Here is a 22158-nt window from a genome sequence, read left to right as displayed (position 1 = left end):
AGAGGACAGAGGGGTGTGTTTGTGTGTATGTGTCTGTGTGTGGTGAGTCATGGTGTTGAGCAAGGACATAATGCACAAGCCTCAAGCTCTCTTAAAACTCTGGACAGCCAGACCGTAGCATCTGTAAGATTTCTTTTACAGTATAACTTCTATATATTACTAATTGGTTGTCTACTTTCCCAAAGTATACTATTTGTGGTTATTAACTGACATTTAAAAGCTTTGATCTTGACATGTAAATCAGCTGCAAGCAAGCACCGCTCACAGTTTACAGTTTTTCTCACAGTTCATGCCTTCTTCTTACAATGTAGTTGACCACTAACTTATCACACGTCCAGTATTTACTTAAATTTCGACTACTAAGAACAACTAAATGCTACTCGGACAGGTCAGGGATATGTGATTTTGAAAGTGTTCCAGGGCACTGACAATCCAGCTGATCCATCAGGATCCTGAGAGGTAGAGGGGATAAAAAAAAAAGGGTTTCAAAAGCAAACTCAAACCAGTTTGACAAAATAGTGTGTCTGTGTACAGGTATTGTGAGATAATATTCAACATGTAAAAATTTTGTAAAGAGCTGCTTTAGGGCTCTGGGGAAAGAGAAGTAGAGACATGTTTCAGCAGGTTTTAAAATCTCCACAGCTTGTTTGTTGATCTTTTGTGCACTATTACTGAACATATAATCCTTAGCTACTGTACGTACTAAAATTCTGCTCCCAAGTTGACCAATTTTTTTCCCAGTCAGTTCTGTGTGCCTGGTCCATTCAGTTTAAGTATTTTTGTATCCCATATATCATACAAATCCGGTGAAAAGAAACATAGGACAAGACAAACGTGATCATCCTCTGTCATTTAAGGCCACGATAGTTGTAAAAAATAATGCACACGTTCTTTCAAATGATCTCGACTTGAATGTGCATGAGCAGTGGAGGAAAGGGTAAATATGAAACATCAGTATAAGTCAAAGCTGAATGTTGTGTGTGATTTTCTTAAGCTTCATCACTCCATCTCTCATGAAAGCTGCTTCTCTCGTGTGGCCTAGGCAACAAGCTTTTTCCATAGGACTGTTGCCAGGGTAACATAGAGACAGAGTAGGGCAGCATGAAGAGAAGGAAAGTGCAAGAAACAACAGAGGAGAACAGTGTAGAGTGAGGGCAGGAGGGGATGAGGAGTATTGAGGAGAAAGGAGTTGATAGACACTGGTCTTTGAGGAGATCACGTATGCTAGATGAGCTCAGGTAACTCCTCCATTGTTTGTACAGGTTTCATATGCTGCGGGACACAATCTGAACATGCAGTGAATGTATACTAAAGATCAAAATGTTTAAATGAAAGCAAGTAACTAAAGTATAGATACAAAAATCAAAACATATAATGAACCGATCACAGTGATTTTTTTCCCCCCCTTTTTAGTTTCATAAAAATTGTAGGAAAGTAGACGCAGCTGCTGTTAAAATGTTACTGCATGTTGGATGCTTTAATGGTTATAATCATACTCTTCCACAAGGCCGGCTCTAGGAATGCATACTTGAGGGGGCAGGCAGATATGTAAAGGGGGCATCATGCGTGCACATCACGCTTGTGCTCTTTTTGTTGTTATTGTTTTTTGTAAGTGTTTTCTTGATGGGACTGTTAGAGTCTGACACTCTAAAGAAATGGATTGCACTTTGTCAGGCCTCAAACCAAAGACCTGTCCAGCTTGGGTGTCCCACCAGAAACTGAAGCTCCTGCTGGTATAGCTGTTAGGGTCACTGAGGCACGCAACCCTCTGACCACAATAAGGTGACAATCCCTCAGAGGGGTTAAAGGAATAAAAAAAATTATAGATACATTAAAATAATAAAACAATGAGAAATATCAATGATCAAAGTTTTAACAACCAACAACAAAACAAATGTCTCATTAGATAGCCAAATAACAATAAACTAAACTTTTAAACTAAGCTAAAAATAGTTAGGCCTGTCACAAACAACAAAAACAGGGCAGAACATCAAACCACAATAAGGTGGCATTCCCTCAGAGGGGAAACAAAATATACAAATATTAGATACATTAAAGTTAGAAAAAAATTACAAATACCAATGATCAAAGTTTTAACAGCTAACAACATAACAAATGTCTCATTCGACAGCCAAATAACAATAAACTAAAATATAAAACTAAGCTGGCATAATTCAGCAAACAACAAAAACAACTAACACAGATCATTACATTTTTTTCTTAAATTTATTCACTTTCTCCTCTTTCTTTTTTTTTTTTTTTAAACTCAGTCCCTACTTTACAATAACTAATAATAACTAATAAACTAACTAATAATTAAATTGGGGGCTGAGCCCACAACTCAAGTGTCATTTATTGGGGATATAGGCTTAATAATCCAGTATATTTATGAAATATGCAACTCAACAGTTTAAATGTATTAAATTTATCCTTTCTGGATAGTTGGATATTATGCCTGCAGGAAAATATTGGTGTATATGATAAATCTAGAAAACGAACATAATAAAAACATTTTATTTTCCAGAGTAAATCTTGGAATGCAAAGCAACAGGACAGGTCACTCAGTTATATGGTAGTTAAGCATTCAAAGTAAATCAAATTATTAAATTAAATGTTGAACATTTCTATCAGGAAGCCTCATCTTAACAAACAAAAAGAAAAATCCTCTCACACTGCATGGCAGGACATGTGTCCAACTGGACTCCCAGCAGTCTGACCAGCACTTATCCACCCTCCTGTTTGATTTACTGCTTGTGATATTTATGTCATGTCTGCTATTTTATTCTATTCTATTGTCATTTATCAGATGCTTTTATCCAAAATAAGTTACATATGATACTGAGAACAACACAAGCAGGAAATCAAACAGTAGAGGACATCGTAGGAAGGTGCTGGTGGACTGCTGACATGTAATGCAACAGGCTTTTTTCCCCCACCCCACAATATTACCAATGTTAAAATACAAAGAATGCTAAATGACAGTCGTAGTAGAGGTAATAATCACATTGACGAATTTCTACATGTATAACTGCAAACATCAAATACAGCTCAGTCTAGTGGTCTTCTGTGTCCCTCCCAGTCTCCAACAGCCCATCCTGGAGCAACACACACATACAAGACCACCATCCTCATTAATACATAAACACCAAAAAGCTGAGATCATGATAAGACTGGCTTTCTATTCCAAATGTACTGTAAAGCAACAGAAGATGTAATACCATCAACCAAACAGCTGGACTTTAACTGAACAGCCAGAGACGTGCAAGTAAACAAATTAGTAAATATTATAATAAAGCTGTTTCTTTTCTAACTACATCTGAAGTGAAGTTGCATCTAGAAACAAAACTTCCAAACTGATGTTAAAGCTGTTTTTATCTACTGCAACACGACGCACACACGTGCACACACACACACACTCTCACAGCAGCACCTCTTCCTTAGTTGTTTTGGGAAATTCGGGACGTTTTCCAGTCTCACACACACACTTCCCCACTGGATTTGATGCAAATGACAAATACCAGACAAATACCAGGCTAATGGTTTAGCATAACTAGCTTAACCTTTGAAGTATCAATACTGCCATGAATGATCTGCTTCATGTTCATGTCACTTTGAAGACATACTAATTAAAATGAGTAGTTTGTTTACCTACTTCATGTGTTGACCCAGAGACCCAGTGGCTGTCCACTGGTAGCCAAGAGTTGCTTCTCTTTAAAAGAATCATCTGAGGTGTATTTTAACCCCTGATTATGTCCACCCTAATTCAAAATAACAGCAGAGTTCAGATTAGGACTAAAACTCCGGGCTATGAGCCAATAAAACACGGAGGTGTCCCCGCTTCTGTAAACTTCTTCTCTGATTGGTCACATTGCTGTACCTGTGTTGCATTCACTGAAGCCAGGCAATTAAAAAACTACCTTCTTATTTAATATTATAAGGCGGCTGAGTTGATGTAAACTTATTTCTTCTGGGCTGGAAAATCATTCGGTAATTGATGAGAAATGTTCGGGGCTCGGGCCGGAAATGCCCAGACCAGTCAACTCCCGTGTTCTGAGCAGGCACACAACGCATCCAGTGTTCATGTGTGATGGAGTAATGCTCCCACTGACAGGCTTACACACTTAAAAAAGCAACAATAACCTGTTGACACAACATATAGATGGTATATACTACTGTATTTATTGTTAATTAGTTATTAAGTAGCCTATCTCACGATATAAATCGCTACGAGGTATTTAACTGAGTTTCACTTCGCTATCATTTTACCGCTGCAGCGTCTCAGCGAGGTGAGAAACCTGACACCCAACAATCAGGCTGCTTGTCAACTCATTTGCTTACTAAATGCTGATTGGTTGTTCACAGGGGGAGAAGGAGGGGGGTCAGGTAATGCAACGCTGTTCAACTGGCACACAGCTCTGTGCAGAGGGAGAGAGTTTAGGTAGTTTATGCAGTTTGGGCGCATTTATTTTGAGGGGGCAGAGTATTTGTTTGAGGGGGCATTGCCCCCTCTTGCCCCTGCCTGAAGCCGGCCTCCCTCTTCCATATAGTAGGACTACTTGAACATTCCTCAGAATTTTATGAGGTTATATCTTATCTCACCCACACACACTTGCGCACACAGACGTGTGCATTAACAGTTGAAGGACTGAAGATTTGATGTCATCTCATCGAATGAACATTAGCAACTGAAAAAACGTCATATGACATTGTGTTAGCTTCAAGGCCACCAATGTACCTTGTTGTGGGTTTCTAAGTCAAAGAAGACAAAATGCACATGGAAAAAAAAGGCTTAGAGAAAGCACCAGTAGAGTCTTTACCTGTTGAACATAATAAATCTTTAGCATGTCACATGTGAACACTGTGAGAACTCACCAACCTTGCACAATTAAATCCCGCACTATCGCAGTCAACCTATGAAATTTTTTTGCATCTGATTGTAGACTGGTCTTGCTATTATAATATTTATCTCCTATATGTATCTAATATTTTATATACAGTTGAGAGATTTCAGAGGAAATAACTTTGAATATAGATTTTCCGTCGCATTTTTACTTCCTATTCTGAATAAAACACGAGTATAAACAGTAAAAGAGTTCACTTGTTGCACATCTATCTAGGACTAACCTTCAGTCATAACTGTAAAATACAGTCTTTGACAAATAAAAACTCAGCTGCACCAAAGGCTGTAAAAACATGCAAACAAAAAAAAGCAAAAATCCGGCAATCATTACTCTGCATCATCAGCTGCAAAATTGAGAATTGTAAGACAGTAATATATCTGGATTCATCTCTGCAGGTAACCTCCTGGTGATAGCTTTCGTCAGTTACTTTGGGGCCAAGCTCCACAGGCCAAAGATCATTGCAGTGGGGTGTGTATTGATGTCTATCGGCACCTTTCTCATTGCTCTGCCTCACTTCATAATTGGACGGTAAGAATATAAACTGTAGGCATGTATTCCTGTAAGCAATACTATCAGAGATCCCCTCACTGGGGCAAAACATGTTTCCACTACAGTGTGAATGTCATAATTACAAGAAAAGATCGCTGCATCTCTGTTTTTCTGGGTTTGAACTTATTTTTGGTGCACAGCTATGAATTCGAAACATCAGTCCGGTGGGTAGAGAACGCAACATTTAACCCATCTCCATGTCAGTTGGGTTCGCCAGCAGACCTGACACAAGATGGTAAACTGCCTCAAGTGTCATCATCAGGTGGGTGTTTGCACACATTTTTAAAGGTTTGCCTGTCCAAAAATGTGTGGAGAAAAAAAAAAGCAATAATGAATTTACTAACCTTTTTCAAAGGTGCAAAATAGTGTGTCTGCATCCAGTTCATACATCTGTCACAGTGAATATGCAATATGAGGCGTTCGTGCACAATTTTGTTGGAGAAAATGTAATTATATTAATTTAGCACTAGCAAAGTAATTGATCAAACCTGAAAGAAGCTTTGTTAATCGAAACTGCATCTATAATTAACACGTTTCACACGAGGTGCAAACAGTCTTTGGGTGTAATTAAGTGTATATGGCTGCAGTTATTGTTGCAAGGAGACATAGAAACAAAGTAAGGAGATGCAGAAGGAGTATTTTTTACCCTTGTATGTATATTTTTGAGATGTACAAGGAAACAGACATCAAAACATGTCACGTATCCAGCATTGCCATCTTGGAGCTGTTGGAGGAATTCCTGATGGATTTGGAGCCACGAGGAGTCACGCAATACTCACATCTATCCATTTTCCACCGTTTATCTGGAGTTGGGTCATGGGGGCAACAACCTAAGCAGGGAAGCTCAGGCTGTCTTCTCCCCAGCCAAATTTGCTAGCTCATCAGGGGGGGTCCTGAAACATTCTTACGTCAGCCATAGATATAATCCACCCAGAATGTCCTGGGTCTTCCCTGGGGTCTCCTCCCGAATGGACATGCTCGGAACCTAACCTAACCTTTACAGTAATATATCCCCGTTTCCACCAAACGTGGCGCTGTACTAGTATTTATTAAAAGAGAGGACAAAACCCACGGGAAGAAGAAAACTGTTGCGAGGTAAACATGGAGTATGAAGTTATTGCTGTTTTGGGTTCTTTATTTAGTCCTATGCAAGCATACTGCAGAAATAAACTGCAACAATGTGCGCAGTAAGAAGCAACAGACGAGGCAGAAGACTCTTAACCCGATCGCCATGTATTTACCCACAATGCAATGTTATGTCAAATGCAGGAAGTGACTTTTTTTTTTATTGTAGTCCACTTCCTGTATTTGGTTGTAACGGGTCGAAGCCTACTTTTGTAGGTAGTCCGAGTCCGCTACTTTCTTCCGAATCAGATTCCATTTGGCACATTCACATTTCCCCAAAGCGGATTAGAATCAAAGAGACTGATGTGAATGTGCCCTCAGTAAATCACCTGCACACTGTGATTCTGCCCCATATGCAAAATTCTAGATTTCTTTCATATTTAAATTACAACACACAAATTAGGATCTTAGTAGATTCCGCCCACTATGTTCATGTACAGTATCTTTCAAGAGACGTTAAACTTGAATATGTCACTAACATCTTTCCCTTCAGATTGTGAAGGCGAGTCCAACCTGTCCATGTGGATATACGTACTTCTGGGAAATGTTTTGCGGGGCATTGGGGAGACACCTGTGCAGCCTCTGGGGATCTCATACATAGATGATTTTGCTACTGAGGAGAATGCTGCGCTATATGTTGGTAAGATAAACATCACCCAGTGTTAAAAGTAGGCCTACATGAAAAAAATACCTTTCCATTTATATTTTATACACATACAATGCACAAGTTGTAAACAAGATCAGTTCTCCTAAAGCCTTCCCCAAAAAAGGTAAAGACCTTTTACAAAGACAGACAGTGGGGAACAGATGAGTTAATAAAAAACAGAATTACAAAAGAATAAATAAAACCAAACATGGGAATAGATGAGCACTGTAAGTGATTGACCACATTTAAAGCGATGCATAGGGTTTTACATAACCACACAATGACATTCATTCATATTCATTTTTCTCCTCACATGGAGCTTTCACTATATTAGAATATGCAGTGATAAATTGTGGTTACTGACAGTAATTTTCAGCGGTATTCCTGAACCCATTAAGTAATTTTAGGCAAAAAATCTAGCTTGTATGTACAGAGTCCTTCTCCCCGAGGGCCAGAAGATTACAACCATTACTTATTGGTTTTCTGCCTTGCCAGATTTGTCTCAAGATTTTGTCAAATTCTCTGAATCTTTTAAATGTGTTTTGTACTTTGAAATCTCAAAGTTCGAAGAAATTCCACAATTAGAAATATTACTGGAGAAATATTTTCCCACACAGGCTAACATGTTTTCTCCATCTCTACCTCTGAAAGGCTCTTTTGAATGTGCTTCTTAAATCCTAGCAAACAGACCTGCTGTCAATTAATCTGATAAGATGGGATACTTTCCACAGACAAATTCAGTGGAATGTAAAATATACTCAATTTGCTTATTAGCTTTTTTGTATTAGGTCCTGTACACTTCCTTCCATGTATCATCCAAGTTGACACTTGAAATAAATAAATTGAAAAAAAAAAGCGTAAGGAACATTTTTTAAATGTTTTGTTTGAACATTCAGAGCTTCAGTGTGCTTGTAACAACAGCAACTGCTCGGAAATAATGCTGTGCTGGCACAAAGCTCTGCCATCTGCAACAAAGTTGTTCTTTTTCCAAACAAGAGTGTGGCAGTAAATCTCTCACAAATCTCTTCTACAATAGCAGATTATGCGAATTACTGAAAAAGAACATGCATACTCAGAGTTTTTCAGAGAAATTAAGGTTTGGCTGAGTGTTTAAAAATCTATAAGTTGCAAATATGTCATTTAGAATAAAATACTGTAACCTATATTTAATGTCCTGTAGATTTAGCTCTATTTCGGTTCTTTAAAGATCTAAGCAGTTTCTGTCTGTTTCTCACAATGTAGGCTGTGTGCAGACTATTTCTGTGGTTGGCCCTGTCTTTGGATACCTGTTAGGCTCCCTTTGTGCCAAAATCTATGTGGATATTGGATTTGTGGAAATGGGTAAGTTTAAGGACATTTTAATAATACAGTATATAATAAAGACATGTGATTTAGTGAGTTTGCCAACTTTCTAGACATATATTGTCATTGATACCTCACCCTAAACTTACATACTACAAGAAAAGGAAACCAAAAGACAAATAGTATACAAAATCTTCATAAATTTATCACTGACAACCAGACTACTATACTGCAGATGCTATAAAGTTACATATTTTTGCACATATGTGTACCTTTTTTTTTATAAAAACAGGACAACTAAATATTGACATCGCTAGTTTACCAATATAGCTGCTCTTATTATCAATTTTCTGTTTGTCAGCAGGCTAAATAGGAACATAGGAACTTTAAAACAAAGGGACATCTATGTTTTAATATAGATGGGTTTGCGGATTTTTATCAAATATTAGCCTTATATAAATGCAAATTCTGCTTTTATCAGTAAAAAAAAAAAAAATCTTAAATGGCTAATTCAGTCTTTCTGCATATACACAGTGTGCGGAAGGACATGTGGTCCCTGGGGCCTGTACAATAAGTGGCTTATTGAGGTAGTGACAGGTTCAGCTCTGGATTTCTTGGAGTACAAAGCTGGTTCACTTCTTGCCAGGTGGTACAACCATGGCAACATATCCTGGAAACCTAACCTGCTCTCTTCCAAGAAAAGAGATCAACACATGTAATAGTTCCTTCTTCCGACCAATTGATTCTCTTGGAGAGTGAAAAAAAAGGAAAAGACATCTGTTTGTGAAGTGGGAAAGAGCCTCTTTCACTCTAACTGGAATGAAATGACGGCTACCCTGTTAGACATTTATTTGGAAAACATTTTTATAAGAGATACATCAGCAGAATGTAATGCTGAATCCACCTTGAACAGACTGATATCCCTTAATCTTATTCCTGCTGACTTCTAAAAATAATCTGATAATACCTGATGATATTTATCAAAGTAATTCCTGATAAACATTTCCCTTTTTCTCATGACTCTACAGTGTACCAAACCAACAGAGCTGCAACACATTATACCAGTATGTTCATATTCACATGCATTTTTTATGCATTCATTAAAAAATGATAAACATTTCAAGACATCTAAAAGCCTTCTTATGTAGCATTTTATTATCTAGACTGTGCAGATCTTAGATATTTGTAATAAATCAATTGGTAATAATGAGCTGTTCTGTTAATTAATTAATGCAAAGAGCATTTAGAAAAATCAGATTGTAATTATTCTTTTGTTTTTACTTTGGCTGCAGCAAGTGTGTTTCTTTTCAGCCTGCTAAGCAATTGTAATTGGTCATTTGACTCCAACTGTTTTACACAAACATACATATCCAGACTTGTGAAACCTGGATTGACTTACCGAGTTAATAATCAATTCTGTCGCAGTGCTTTGTGGGATTTCAATTGCGGGGTTTTGTATAGCCAGATCACCTAAAAATACCTTGGATTAGTTGGGCCTACTTTGTTGTACAAGCCCCTGGTGTTGTGCACACTAAGACACTTGAACACAACAGATCTATTGTTAGTCTCTTTAGTAGCACCTGTACAACTCCTACCATGACATATTACGATGTCTGCTTTGTAAAAAGTCTATTTATTCATAAAACTGAGCCACAGGGTCATCTGATACAGCACAGGAAGGATTGGAGTCAGCCTGTGCACAATTTAAGACTCAGAGCAGGTGTACAGCAGTAGCATCACTTAGCTAATGAAGAAGAACATCTGAAGGAGAAGGACAAAGCTTTCAGACAAGTAAGACTCAAATTAAATGCAATGTGGGACAAAATGGAAGAAAAAAAGGGGACTAAAGAGGCAAGAAAGGTAACTAATAACCAAAAAACTGTAAAATGGAAATAAGACACACACACACAAAAGTTTTTTTTCAACACTTAGATAATTTTCAACACTTTCATCTCTTAGAATGCATCTCCAGAATACTACTTACTATTTAACCACCAAGCATGTGATAATCTACAAGCCTTTCACTTGTTATGGACATTTAGATTCATTACTGACCTTTTAACCCCTGTGCTCCTGACATAGAGACCATCACCATCACCCCGACAGATGCCCGCTGGGTGGGAGCCTGGTGGCTGGGCTACCTCATAGCTGGGGTCATTACCTTGCTGTCTGCCATCCCATTCTGGTTTTTGCCCCGTTCTATACCCATATCTGGACAGCAGGTGTCAAAGAATTGCACTCAGGAGCAGACAAGTTTCATTAATGACTCGCCTCATCTCAAAGACAAGTATGCAGCAGAAGAACATAACAGTTTTATAGAGATGGCCAAGGGTAAGGATATCTATCTATCCATCTATCTGAATTTGCCACAAGATATACACTGCTCAAAAAATAAAGGGAACACTAAAGTAACACGTTGTAGATCTGAATGAATGAAATATTTTTATTAAATACTTTGTTCTTTCCATAGTTGAATGCGCTGACAACAAAATCACTCAAAAATTATCAATGAAAATCAAATGTATCAACCCATGGAGGTCTGGATTTAGAGTTATACTCAAAATGGAAGCGGAAAAACACACAACAGCTTGATCCAACTTTGATGTAATGTCCTTTAAACAAGTCAAAATGAGGCTCAGTAGTGTGTGTGGCCTCCGCGTGCCTGTATGACCTCCCTACAACGTCTTGGCATGCTCCTGATGAGGCGGCGGATGTTCTCCTGAGGGATCTCCTCCCAGAGCCTGGACTAAATTATCCGCTAACTCCTGGACAGTCTGTGGTGCAGCTTGGCGATGGTGGATAGAGCGAGACATGATGTCCCAGATGTGCTCAATAGGATTCAGGTCTGGGGAACAGGCGGGCCAGTCCATAACATCAATGCCTTCGTGTTGCAGGAACTGCTGACACACTCCAGCCACATGAGGTCTAGCATTGTCTTGCATTTGGAGGAACCCAGGGCCAACCGCACCAGCATATGGTCTCATAAGGGGTCAGAGGATCTCATCTCGGTACCCAGTAGCAGTCAGGCTACCTCTGACGAGCACATGGAGGGCTGTGGCCCTCCAAAGAAATGCCACACCCCACCATTACTGACCCACTGCCAAACCGGTCATGCTGGAGGATGTTGCAGGCAGCAGAACGTTCTCCACGGAATCTCCAGACTGTGTCACGTCTGTCACATGTGCTCAGTGTGATCCTGCTTTCATCTGTTGTCACGACCGTCGCGGAAGGCCGTGACAACAATGAGGGTAGGCCATGCTGTTCATACACAAAGATGTATTTTATTAAAGAAAGAACTTAAAGTATGTGTATGCAGCGTGTAAATGTGGAATTCAGTGGTGTAACGTGGTTGCAAGTCAGTGTCTGAGCAAACCAACAAACCAAGCTGTGGGCTGAGAGAAAACGAGAGCAAACAGCCCTCAGCCTTATATAGGCAGGTGAGCTACAGGCAGGTGCTCTGATGACTGGAACTGCCCATAACACACCCACCTACAAATAAAGAAAAACATAGTTAAGGCCAGGCTGTCACACTGTAAAGAGCACAGGGCACCAGTGGTGAATTTGCCAATCTTGGTGTTCTCTGGCAAATGCAAAACGTCCTGCACGGTGTTGGGCTGGAAGCACAACCCTCACCTGTGGATGTCGGGCTCTCATACCACCCTCTTGGAGTCTGTTTCTGACTATTTGAGCAGACACATGCACTTTTTGGCCTGCTGGAGCTCATTTTGCAGGGCTCTGGCAGTGCTCCTCCTGTTCCTCCTTGCACAAAGAAGGAGGTAGCGGTCCTGCTGCTGGGTTGTTGTCCTCCCACGACCTCCTCCACGTCTCCTGATGTACTGGCCTGTCTCCTGGTAGCGCCTCCATGCTCTGGACACTACACTGACAGACACTGGAAACCTTCTTGCCACAGATTGTATTGATGTGCCATCCTGGATGAGCTGCACTACCTGAGCCACTTGTGTGGGTTGTAGACTCCTGCTACCACTAGAGTGAAAGCACCGCCAGCATTTAAAAGTGACCAAAACATCAGTCAGAAAGCATCGGAACTGAGAAGTGGTTTGTGGTCACCACCTGTAGAACCACTCCTTTATTAGGTGTGTCTTGCCAATTGCCTAAAATTTCCACCTGTTGTCTATTTCATTTGCACAACAGCATGTGAAATTGATTGTCAATCAGTGTTGCTTCCTAAGTGGACAGTTCCATTTCACAGAAGTGTAGTTGACTTGGCGTTACACTGTGTTAAGTGTTCCCTTTATTTTTTTTTCAGCCATGTAATTTATCCCATTGTTCATACAGACAAAACAGGTGACTTTGTCTTGCAGCAACATTTACAGATTGTTACAGTCAGTAGTCACAGAAACTGGATGTTTTATGACTGTGGTTATGTTCAGCTTATGTCTTTTTTTTTTTTTTAATTCTTCACAGACTTTTTTCCAACCTTGCGGACTCTCCTGGCACACCCTGTGTATCTTATCTACCTCTGTGTGACAGTTATCCAACTGAACTCGCTCATTGGCATGGTCACTTACAAGCCCAAGTACATCGAGCAGCACTTTAGACAGTCTGCGTCAAAGGCCAACTTTCTGATGGGTACGGTGCATGTTTCATGCATGTTTCTGTGTCTTATTAATTATTAGCGCATGACATGCTGCGGAATCATCAGGAAACACAAGTGGTAAAGGCTTTTCTGCTTGGCTTACTTTATGCTTGAGAATGAGCTCTTGGGCATGCTTAGTCTGCAGGAAGACGTTCTAATACCAAATAATGAGATCAACGCTTTTGACATGCTTATAATTCCATATTTATGTGATTTCTTTTGATAAGCAAGTCCTCTGTGGATTTTACTTTTCTTCAATGAGGGAGACTTTCAGATAAAGGATATTGTTGAAGAATTCGGTTAGATTTATTCTAATTCAACTCGTCTACTGCCACAGCTTTGGGCTTTATGATATGAGAAGTACTCTTCACATGAAATAAAATATCTAATGAGGTTCACAGCATTAAATGAAAATATCTAGGTTTGTGTGGTCTCATTAAGAGAGATGCCTGCACTGACCAGACTGGCTGCATATGAAAGAGAATCCAATATTAGTGACCAGAGTTAATAACATGTATAGATCAAAGAGTGTGTCGTCCCATTGATCTTAAATGAAGGTATGAGGGCAAAAAAAGAAGAAAAATTAAAAAAGCAAGGCTGTTTAGTCTTGCTTTTTTCTTCTGAGAGAATCTCATTAGTTATCCACTAGTCTGAGCGATTATGGCCAAGCTTGTACACAATGTGAAATTGTATTGTTAATCCCTGCTTGTTCAAGTCCTGATTATTTAGTATTTGTCTTGGGTTTTGCTGTTTGTCATCATCCCAGGTGTAATCAATATTCCTGCTGTGGCACTGGGGATGTTTTCTGGTGGTCTGCTGATGAAGAGGCTGAAACTAAATATCTTAGGAGCAGCCAAATTTGCATTTGGCACTTCTCTGATTGGTTACATCCTGTCACTGTTCTTTTTTGCTATGAGTTGTGAAAATGCCAAGGTAGCCGGGGTCACACTAGCGTACAACAGGTGAGTCCAGAATCATCTTGTAACCTACCTAGTTAGTGAACTTCATGAGTTGAGAGCTGTTTATATTTTTCTATTCTCTTTTGTAAAAACAAGGAAAAAGTACTTTCTTGACTTTATTTAATCATCAATAAAAATGCATATTAAAAGGTGATGTCATGTTAATATGATATGGTATGTCAGTTGAAGTGGGACCAAGCCTGTTTAGCTATCCAGTTCAAATAAAAAATCAACGTCATTTTAAAAAGAAAAAAATCAAAGGAAAAGATTGTAGACCACCCATAAACGGAAAATATAGACTAAAATTCTCCTCAGACATAACTGAAATGACACCACTGACAAAAAACAAAATATAGAAGCAGTCAGCAGGCTGCAGAGTGCTAATTAACTCACAGCAAGTTTGTTGAGCTGGCACACAATTATAATCCTAACACTGGAAGTGGTAAATAAATCCCTGCATTTCTCATATCTTATGAATTCTTTACTAATTTTGATAAATGAGTGAAATGTACCTTGATACAATAACTTCTTTAAAAAGGGTGGCACTTAACTAAAAAAGGCTAACCTAACTGGTGAGCATGAATAGAGAACCAGAGATTACCTTTGGATCCGTCTTAAGACCAGAAAGGACTTATAACTCCCAGCTGGCCAGAAAAACTGCCTTAAATTATTTATGATGATTTTGGGCTCAGTGAGTTAAAGCCCAAGTATAAGCTAGTTTTTCTTAGAAGTTTCATTATAATTATAATTATCCATAAGGAATGTTGTCTTTTTGATTCCCCATTAAAATAAGTTCATGATGCAAATGTTTTCCTCAAACTACAATATTCATGAGCCTAATGCAATCAATAATCAATTAAGGATTTGAAGACATGATTATTTAATGTGAGCTATAACTTATTTATATGAATATATTCCAACTCTATTACATACCAGTAGCTAATGGCGTAAGAAATTTTGGGCTCTAGTTGCAGGTCTTCTGCTTTTTCTTCCAGCTCCGACAAGATATCTTATGATACACACCAAGTGCTCACAAGCTGCAACTCAGGCTGTTTTTGCTCACCGAGTGAGTGGGACCCAGTCTGTGGGGACGACGGCATCACATATGTCTCTCCATGTCTCGCAGGCTGCACTGCCTCTGCAGGCTCAGGGAAAAACACCGTAAGTTGACATACGATTCCCACTATAGATACTTAAGGCTACAGAAAGAAAGAAAACCTGCTCAGAATTTAGGTCTGAGTAATTTAGGGTTTTAAAACAGTCCATTTCTGAAGTAACACATATTCTCTGTTTGCTAGAAAGCAGAAAGGTTAATTTAATAGCTGCACCACATTGGTGCCCACTTATAAATTTATGGGTCATCTGCATTGCTGTTTATATATGCCATTGTCCTGCACTATGTAGCTATGTGTGTGTGTGTGTGTGTGTGTGTGTGTGTGTGCGCGCGTGTGTGTGTGTGTGTGTGTGTGTGTGTGTGTGTGTGTGTGTGCGTGTGCGTGTGTGTGTAATTGTGTATGCCTCTCCAGGTCTTCTCCAACTGTAGCTGTGTCAGTGTGGCCGGTAACTTTACGGCCAGTACAGGTCAGTGCACTGAAAAGGACGACTGCGACAGGATGTTCCCTTACTTCCTGGCTCTCTCTGTCATCACTTCCTTTATTATCTCTCTTGGAGGAACTCCAGGATACATGCTTCTTATCAGGTAGGAATCACATAACAAAGAAGAAAAATGTTCATATTTCTGCACAAATGTCTTGAAACAGCCCCTATTTGTATTGCTTCCTGAGAGCTGAAATGTTTCAAATTTTTATTTTTATTTTTTACAATACTTCTTTAGACTTTCTGGATATCTTTCAAAGTTTTTCTGTGGTTAAACTGGCTGCTTTTTAACTCACTTTTACGTCAATCCAACCATTTTCCAGATGAATTAATTAGTTTACTTAGTGGCAATCCCTAACTTAAGGGATAAGCGTTGTTTCAACAAATACTGTAATAAGCAACTTAGGAAAGGTTTACAATCAGTCCTGTATTTAATTTATATCCTGTAGTTCCTATTTAATTTTTATATTTTCTGTTTTCTTGGCAAATTTAAGGCATAGTTTTCATGTCATTTCCATATAATCCATAGAGTTTGATAATCCTTGTAGCTTCTCTGCAGGAGCTGTCATGTTTAAACCATTGCTTGCTGCAATGTCAACATTGTTTCTTATGTTTTTATTTCGAATTCTGAAAAACAGTTGGCTTAAACATACTACACAGGTGACATGCTCATCCTAACATTGTTTTAAGAAATATGTTAGACCAAGTTGGGATCAGATCAAAGAGAAATAATACAAACATTGTGCAGCAGTTTTTAGCCATAATTTCTCCTCTTCATTATTAAGGGCAGTAACACCGTTCAACATGTATTATGATATTAATTTAGGTTTCATGTCCAAATTGTTTGGCAAGCTGGCTGAAGTGGATGCCATGTGTTTTATCATTCAGAGCAGGTAACCCACATAAGAGCTTGGAGCACCTCCTTGTGGCTGAGTATTGGATTGAACTTGGAGGATGGTTAGCCTTACCACATGAAACGGAAACTAAAATGTTCGTCTTAGTCTATTGGAGTAACAATGGTTTGCTCTACCTACGTTCAGCTAGGTTTAAATAAATAATTGAGTCTTATTAAGATTGTATTGTGTGACATTAATTACATTAGAAACTACACAGCACTCATACAGCCCAGCCCAGAGTTAAGCATTATAAATCAAAGAATCTTGTATGCCGTAGCAGCATCTGCTGGCAAATTATTTAATAAAATGTGACACGACTTCATCTAGAGCATGCCCTACTTTTGGCATCTGCTGTCATGTCTCCATCTTCACAGTGAGGTGTGTTTATAGACCATAAACAGAGATTTCAGCGAGAGAATGTTAAAGAAGTTACACCCTCCTGTGACATGTCAGCACATTTACACACTTAAAGTAGCTCATACAAGAGCTCCTGAAACTGTGGCAGCTGACGTGCAAAGTGTAACACTAATTAAATTACTTTGCTCTCTCTCTCTCTCTCTCTCTCTCTCTCTCTCTCTCTCTATATATATATATATATATATATATATATATATATGTATATATATATATACACACACATACATATATGTATACCATTCACACATCTGAATCAGGTGTGTTGGAGAAAGAACATACAGGGTAGTGGTTACTGAGGACTTGGATTGAAAAAAATACACCTTTTATCGTAAATTATTATTTTCTTTGTTGTTATATAACTTAATAGTTAAAAGAGTGAGAAAGAGATTTGAGTGAACTGAGGATGTTTTTAATAATATATCTTAAAAACAAATCAACAGTAAAATAAAACTGAGCCTTAATTGTTATTTGTGCAGGTGCATCAAACCACAGCTGAAATCACTGGCTCTGGGTTTCCATGCTTTGGCTACACGTACACTTGGTAAGTTTCCATCCAAGTCCATCCAATCGTGATCATGTTCAAGTGTTTCAGGGTTTTTTAATATGTTTTCCTTATTCTAAATCTGAATCTTTGTGATTGACAGCTTGATACAAGCTTTATGCTTGATGCAGTCTTTTGTATCAGATTTTTAAAAACTTTATATCGTCACTTTCTGACCCAAAAGCAGCTGCTCTTTATTTGAATATTTACTAATTATGTATCTGGTCGTGCATTATCACATAGAGGGGAAAGTAAACCGATGTAGGCACCTACCACTGGTACAGTCTGGGGTCAGTAGCTGTTCGCAGTGCAGGAAGATGGGAGTGGCTGCATGCTAATATGCCCTCATTCACAACTAGTAGCAGCACTCTGGGTCAGAAAATAGATTCATCAGCAGTATCCAGCCTATAACTACTATGTTTAAAATGTTCTTTTAACTTATTCAGCTGCTATGAGAATAAGTAGTTGTGTTTACTGCATTTTTCCAAGTTTAACTACAAAGAAAAGTTCTGAAAAGAAAGTGCTGATGAGCTAAGGGCTGGGCATTTCACTGTGCATGGACGTCTGCTTCTGAAACACGACGGTTGCTATGGGGTGTGGTGCATTTGATTTATTGCACTGGGTTGTTTTTCAACAATTGGTTCACGTACTTTTAAGAGATGGCCCAGGAACAGGACAATCAATATATTAAACCAATGAAATTCACACATTTTTATCATTGCCTGCAACATCTTCAACATGATTTAAATATCAATTATCTTGATGGGTACTTAAGTAAAAAAGAGAAAAACACTTTAAAAAACAGCCTTTTTTTTGTCAAAGTGATAATTTACAGAAAAATTACTTTTTCAGAAGAACAGACAGGAACAATAAAGATGAGTCACCAATGAAAGTCAGATAAACACCCAGTGTTGAAGATTTTGATCTTGAGAAAGCTGAGAGTCAGGGTGAGGAGGAACCATGTCAGGAAGAAGAATCAGGTGATGATGATCCTACGCATCCTGCTTCTGGATCAATATGAGCAGTCTTAAAGCAAAAATGACAAGCTGAACATGGGAAACTGGAAAGCACTCCATGCCACGATGTTAAAAAACCTGGTCTAATGGCATCTTGTGGTGTGAATATTGCAAGCCAGTGGGCTGCGGGACAGACAACCCCATGGGTAATAAAGAGATGTCCAGCTTTTATTACTGTGTAAGAAAATCAGGAGCACTGAAACTCCTAAGTACACAATGAGGTATTCCGTTTTGAGTTCTTACTTGTGACCTCATGATCTTCTCTCAGAGACATGTATCCTGGATGTTTATCAATGTTTGAATTAAAATGAATAGTTTAACATCATGTCAGGTATTTTAATTTCTGCATACTCAGATAAAAGCAGTTGAAATTGAGGTCTTCCTAAAAGTGTGTGAGTGCTTTTATAGAATTATGATGAGGAGCTGGAGAGCATTGTCACGGTCGAAGACCGGGGTGGAGGGGTGGACCCAAAAGCAGAATGCACAGAGGGAGGGGTGAATGAAGTATTTATTTAGTTACTCTGATCCTGTTGGTCTGGTCCAGGAAGAGCTTTCTTAGATAACTGGAATTTCGATGAGTGGAGGTCGCTGGGATGTGGTTTCTGGTTGTGGTGGTTGGTCTGAGTTTGAGGCAGGGCGAGCAGGCAGGCATCAGCAGTAGGTGAAGTTTGGTCAACGAAACGGATCCCGATCCAGGGAGACAACTATGATGATCTTGATGTGCTGAGGGGGCAAAGAATGACAACATGAAAACTCTAGCTATGAGCCACAAGGTAATTACTGAACTGGCCTGATTACCATGCAGAAAAGAGAGACAATCTGGCTAAGACTGGAGCTCCAGTTTGTCCTTAAATAGCAGGATAATCAATCAGGAAGACGAGCTCCAGGTGGTTGTAATTGAATCTCCGCCTCGAGTCCCCATGGCAACCTGCACAGACTCAAACAGCAAACCATGACAAGCATATGTCTCTCCACTGCTCTGGAAACATCAAGGAATTCCCCCTGATGAGTTGGAAGATGGTGTCTGGGAAAGAAAAGTTTGGGTTTCTCTGCTTAAGCTACTGCCCCCACAAGCAGGCCTTGGATAAGCAGTGGGAAAAAGATGGATGCATGAATGATTTAAGGAACACGCTCAAAAATAGAGGTACCAGCTTGTACCTAAAAAGGTACAAATGCTTGTTGCTGGGGGTGTACTCTTTTGAGAGACATTTCTGTACCCTTCAGTTCTGGTCTATTATAGTATAGTATAGTTTGAGGCGACTTTTTACATTTTTTTTTTTTTTTTTTAATTAAAATCATAGCACTGCTGCTAATGATAGTTTTTGTCATGACAAACATTTTTCAATGCTGCAGGTACCCTTATGGTTAAAATGGTACAAATTTGTACTTTATGTCACTTTGAACTCTTTTTCATACTCTGAAGGTGTGATTCTGGTCTCTTAAAGACACAGCATTGTACTTTTGAGAGAACATTTCTTTAAACTGTACCTATAGGTACAGAAATGTCCTTATCTTGTACCTCTATTGTTGAGAGTGAAGGGACAAGTCTGACAAATACTGGACTTCTCTTTCACCCCAACATTAACAGTGTAAGTTTTTTCTTTTGTTTTTCATTCATTCATGTTTTCCTCCATTCCTATTTTGAGATCAGAAAAGAGTCATAGTTAAGCAGTCAAAAACATATCAAACATAATTTATTGGAGGAAACTACACCTACATTTCCTATGTCAGCATCCTGGCAAACTCTCCAGTCGATGGAGTGGATTCCTGTTGAAATGTCAGTATGTGATGAGTTGTGAGATCTACACGAAGACCTTTTTTATTTACCCAATAGAAAGCAAAATGTCAGTGTACAACCTAAATGTTTATTGTAACTGCTTTTGTGAATTGCTTAATTGTAAAAATACTGTGTGTTGTGTTTGTTATCCTGCAGCTGGAATCCCAGCACCCATCTACTTTGGAGCAATCATTGACACTACATGTCTGAAATGGGGTCAGAAGAGATGTGGGGGGTTAGGAGCCTGTAGAATCTACAATACCACTGCCTACAGGTAGAACTTAACATGCATAGCGCCTAAACTTTGTGGATTAATTGTGGTCATAATTTCTTTTGTCCCCAAACTTATTATCTTTGTCTATTATGTGCACCTATGAACTCTATTAAATCACATTCTTACTCTCTTGCCAACTACAATGAATTAGACCTGCTAATAAACACAAAGTGATACAAGGAAGCTAACTGCTGTTTAGCTACCAGCATGTATAAATTTCCAGTTGTATTCCAGCTCAAGAGTGTGGTGTTGATCTCAGATGTAGCCTTACTGATAGTTTCAGTCCAAAAAACAAAGTCCATCAGTCTTTTAAAGTATTTTATTTTATTTCAACTTGAAAGCTTTAAACTCAAAGTGTAACTTTTTTCCTTGAGGATTTTTTTGCGGATATATCTTCCCTCATTATTTACTCCTCCTTTACTACTACCACCCCTTGAGACTGAAACTACTATCCACCTTGCTGAGGATGGAAATTTTTTTTAGTTTTCTCATGTATTTTCAATTTGTCCTTTCTTTTCACTTCTCCTTTACTTTGTCAAATGTCAGGTCAACATAAACTGTCAGAATGTCAGAAATAAATACAAATTATTTCTCTTGCTTCTCTCTCTCAGGATAGCATACCTGGGCCTGACTCTAAGCCTGAGGACCATTTCATTTATTATTTGCATACCAGGTTTCATCCTGCTCAGTCGACAGTTAAAGGAGGAGGAAAGAAGCGCCATGCACGGAGTGCTGACCAACGGTGGAACTGAACTCGAGGCACTCAGGACGGAAGAGTTTATGATTTCAAATTCAAACCAACCAACACACGCAACAGACATCGGCACAGATAGAAACACCCGGCTGTGACGCATCCAGCAGGGCTGATTCCTCTTCTTGTCTCCTCTACATGTGCTGAGCACTCACACTTTTACAGCCAAAGTGTAAAACGAGTGATATGCACACACACTCGCATACAAATAACATTAGCAGGGAATCATGTGTCCAATCATCTCATGTAAAGCATGAAATCTATATTTGTACTATCGAATGTGTGTATGTGTTGCAAATATGACAGAAATTTGATATAAAAGATATATTTCTTGAATGTACATGCCGTTGTTTTTGCTTAAAAACAAAAGACATTTTTTTTCAGCTTCAATTCTGGTGCAGAGATCAGACAAGAAACGTGACGGTGCATACTACTGCAAAACAGTATAATGATCAACACCAGCATTAATGAATCGCTTCTGTAGGATTGTACTTTAAATTGAAGGTTTTGCTGCCACCAGTGTTGCTGCAGAGAAGAGGTAAAGTGGCCTTAATTCAGAGGCACAACACACAACAACAACAACAAAAAGAGGAAGGTCAATCCTTTAAAGTAAAGTTTAATCATGGTGTTAAGGAAATACATGCCACATGTAATACATGTACTAGAGTAACTTTTTAGAGGACTTGTCAGTTTTTGATGTGATGTACAGTCTGCAGCATGTGCCTCGTTCCGACAACAGTTACCTCTTAACTGTGTGCTACAGTCCTGCTGATAGAATTTGAACATAGACATTTGAATCGTGTTTCATTCT

At 38.9% G+C, this 22158-nt stretch overlaps 1 protein-coding gene across 1 annotated transcript in view; it reads left to right on the top strand.

The window, feature by feature from the left end:
* Nucleotides 1-21445, top strand: part of LOC306760152 (solute carrier organic anion transporter family member 1C1-like) — a gene marked incomplete at both ends in the record, with an annotated part of 35776 nt that extends 14331 nt beyond the window's left edge. The window contains 12 exons of the mRNA XM_079245944.1: nucleotides 5297-5429; nucleotides 5591-5712; nucleotides 7069-7215; nucleotides 8464-8562; nucleotides 10606-10854; nucleotides 12949-13113; nucleotides 13887-14082; nucleotides 15075-15240; nucleotides 15606-15778; nucleotides 17465-17529; nucleotides 20479-20596; nucleotides 21208-21445. Of these exons, the coding sequence (XP_079102070.1) occupies nucleotides 5297-5429; nucleotides 5591-5712; nucleotides 7069-7215; nucleotides 8464-8562; nucleotides 10606-10854; nucleotides 12949-13113; nucleotides 13887-14082; nucleotides 15075-15240; nucleotides 15606-15778; nucleotides 17465-17529; nucleotides 20479-20596; nucleotides 21208-21445 (1871 nt within the window). The remainder of the gene's footprint in view (nucleotides 1-5296; nucleotides 5430-5590; nucleotides 5713-7068; nucleotides 7216-8463; nucleotides 8563-10605; nucleotides 10855-12948; nucleotides 13114-13886; nucleotides 14083-15074; nucleotides 15241-15605; nucleotides 15779-17464; nucleotides 17530-20478; nucleotides 20597-21207) is intronic.
* Between the last annotated feature and the right edge of the window lie 713 nt (nucleotides 21446-22158).

The sequence above is a fragment of the Telmatherina bonti genome (assembly GCF_933228915.1).
Source record: "Telmatherina bonti genome assembly, chromosome: 9".
In the NCBI taxonomy this organism is placed as follows: Eukaryota; Metazoa; Chordata; class Actinopteri; order Atheriniformes; family Telmatherinidae; genus Telmatherina; species Telmatherina bonti.
This window is presented reverse-complemented; position numbering and strand designations above follow the sequence as displayed.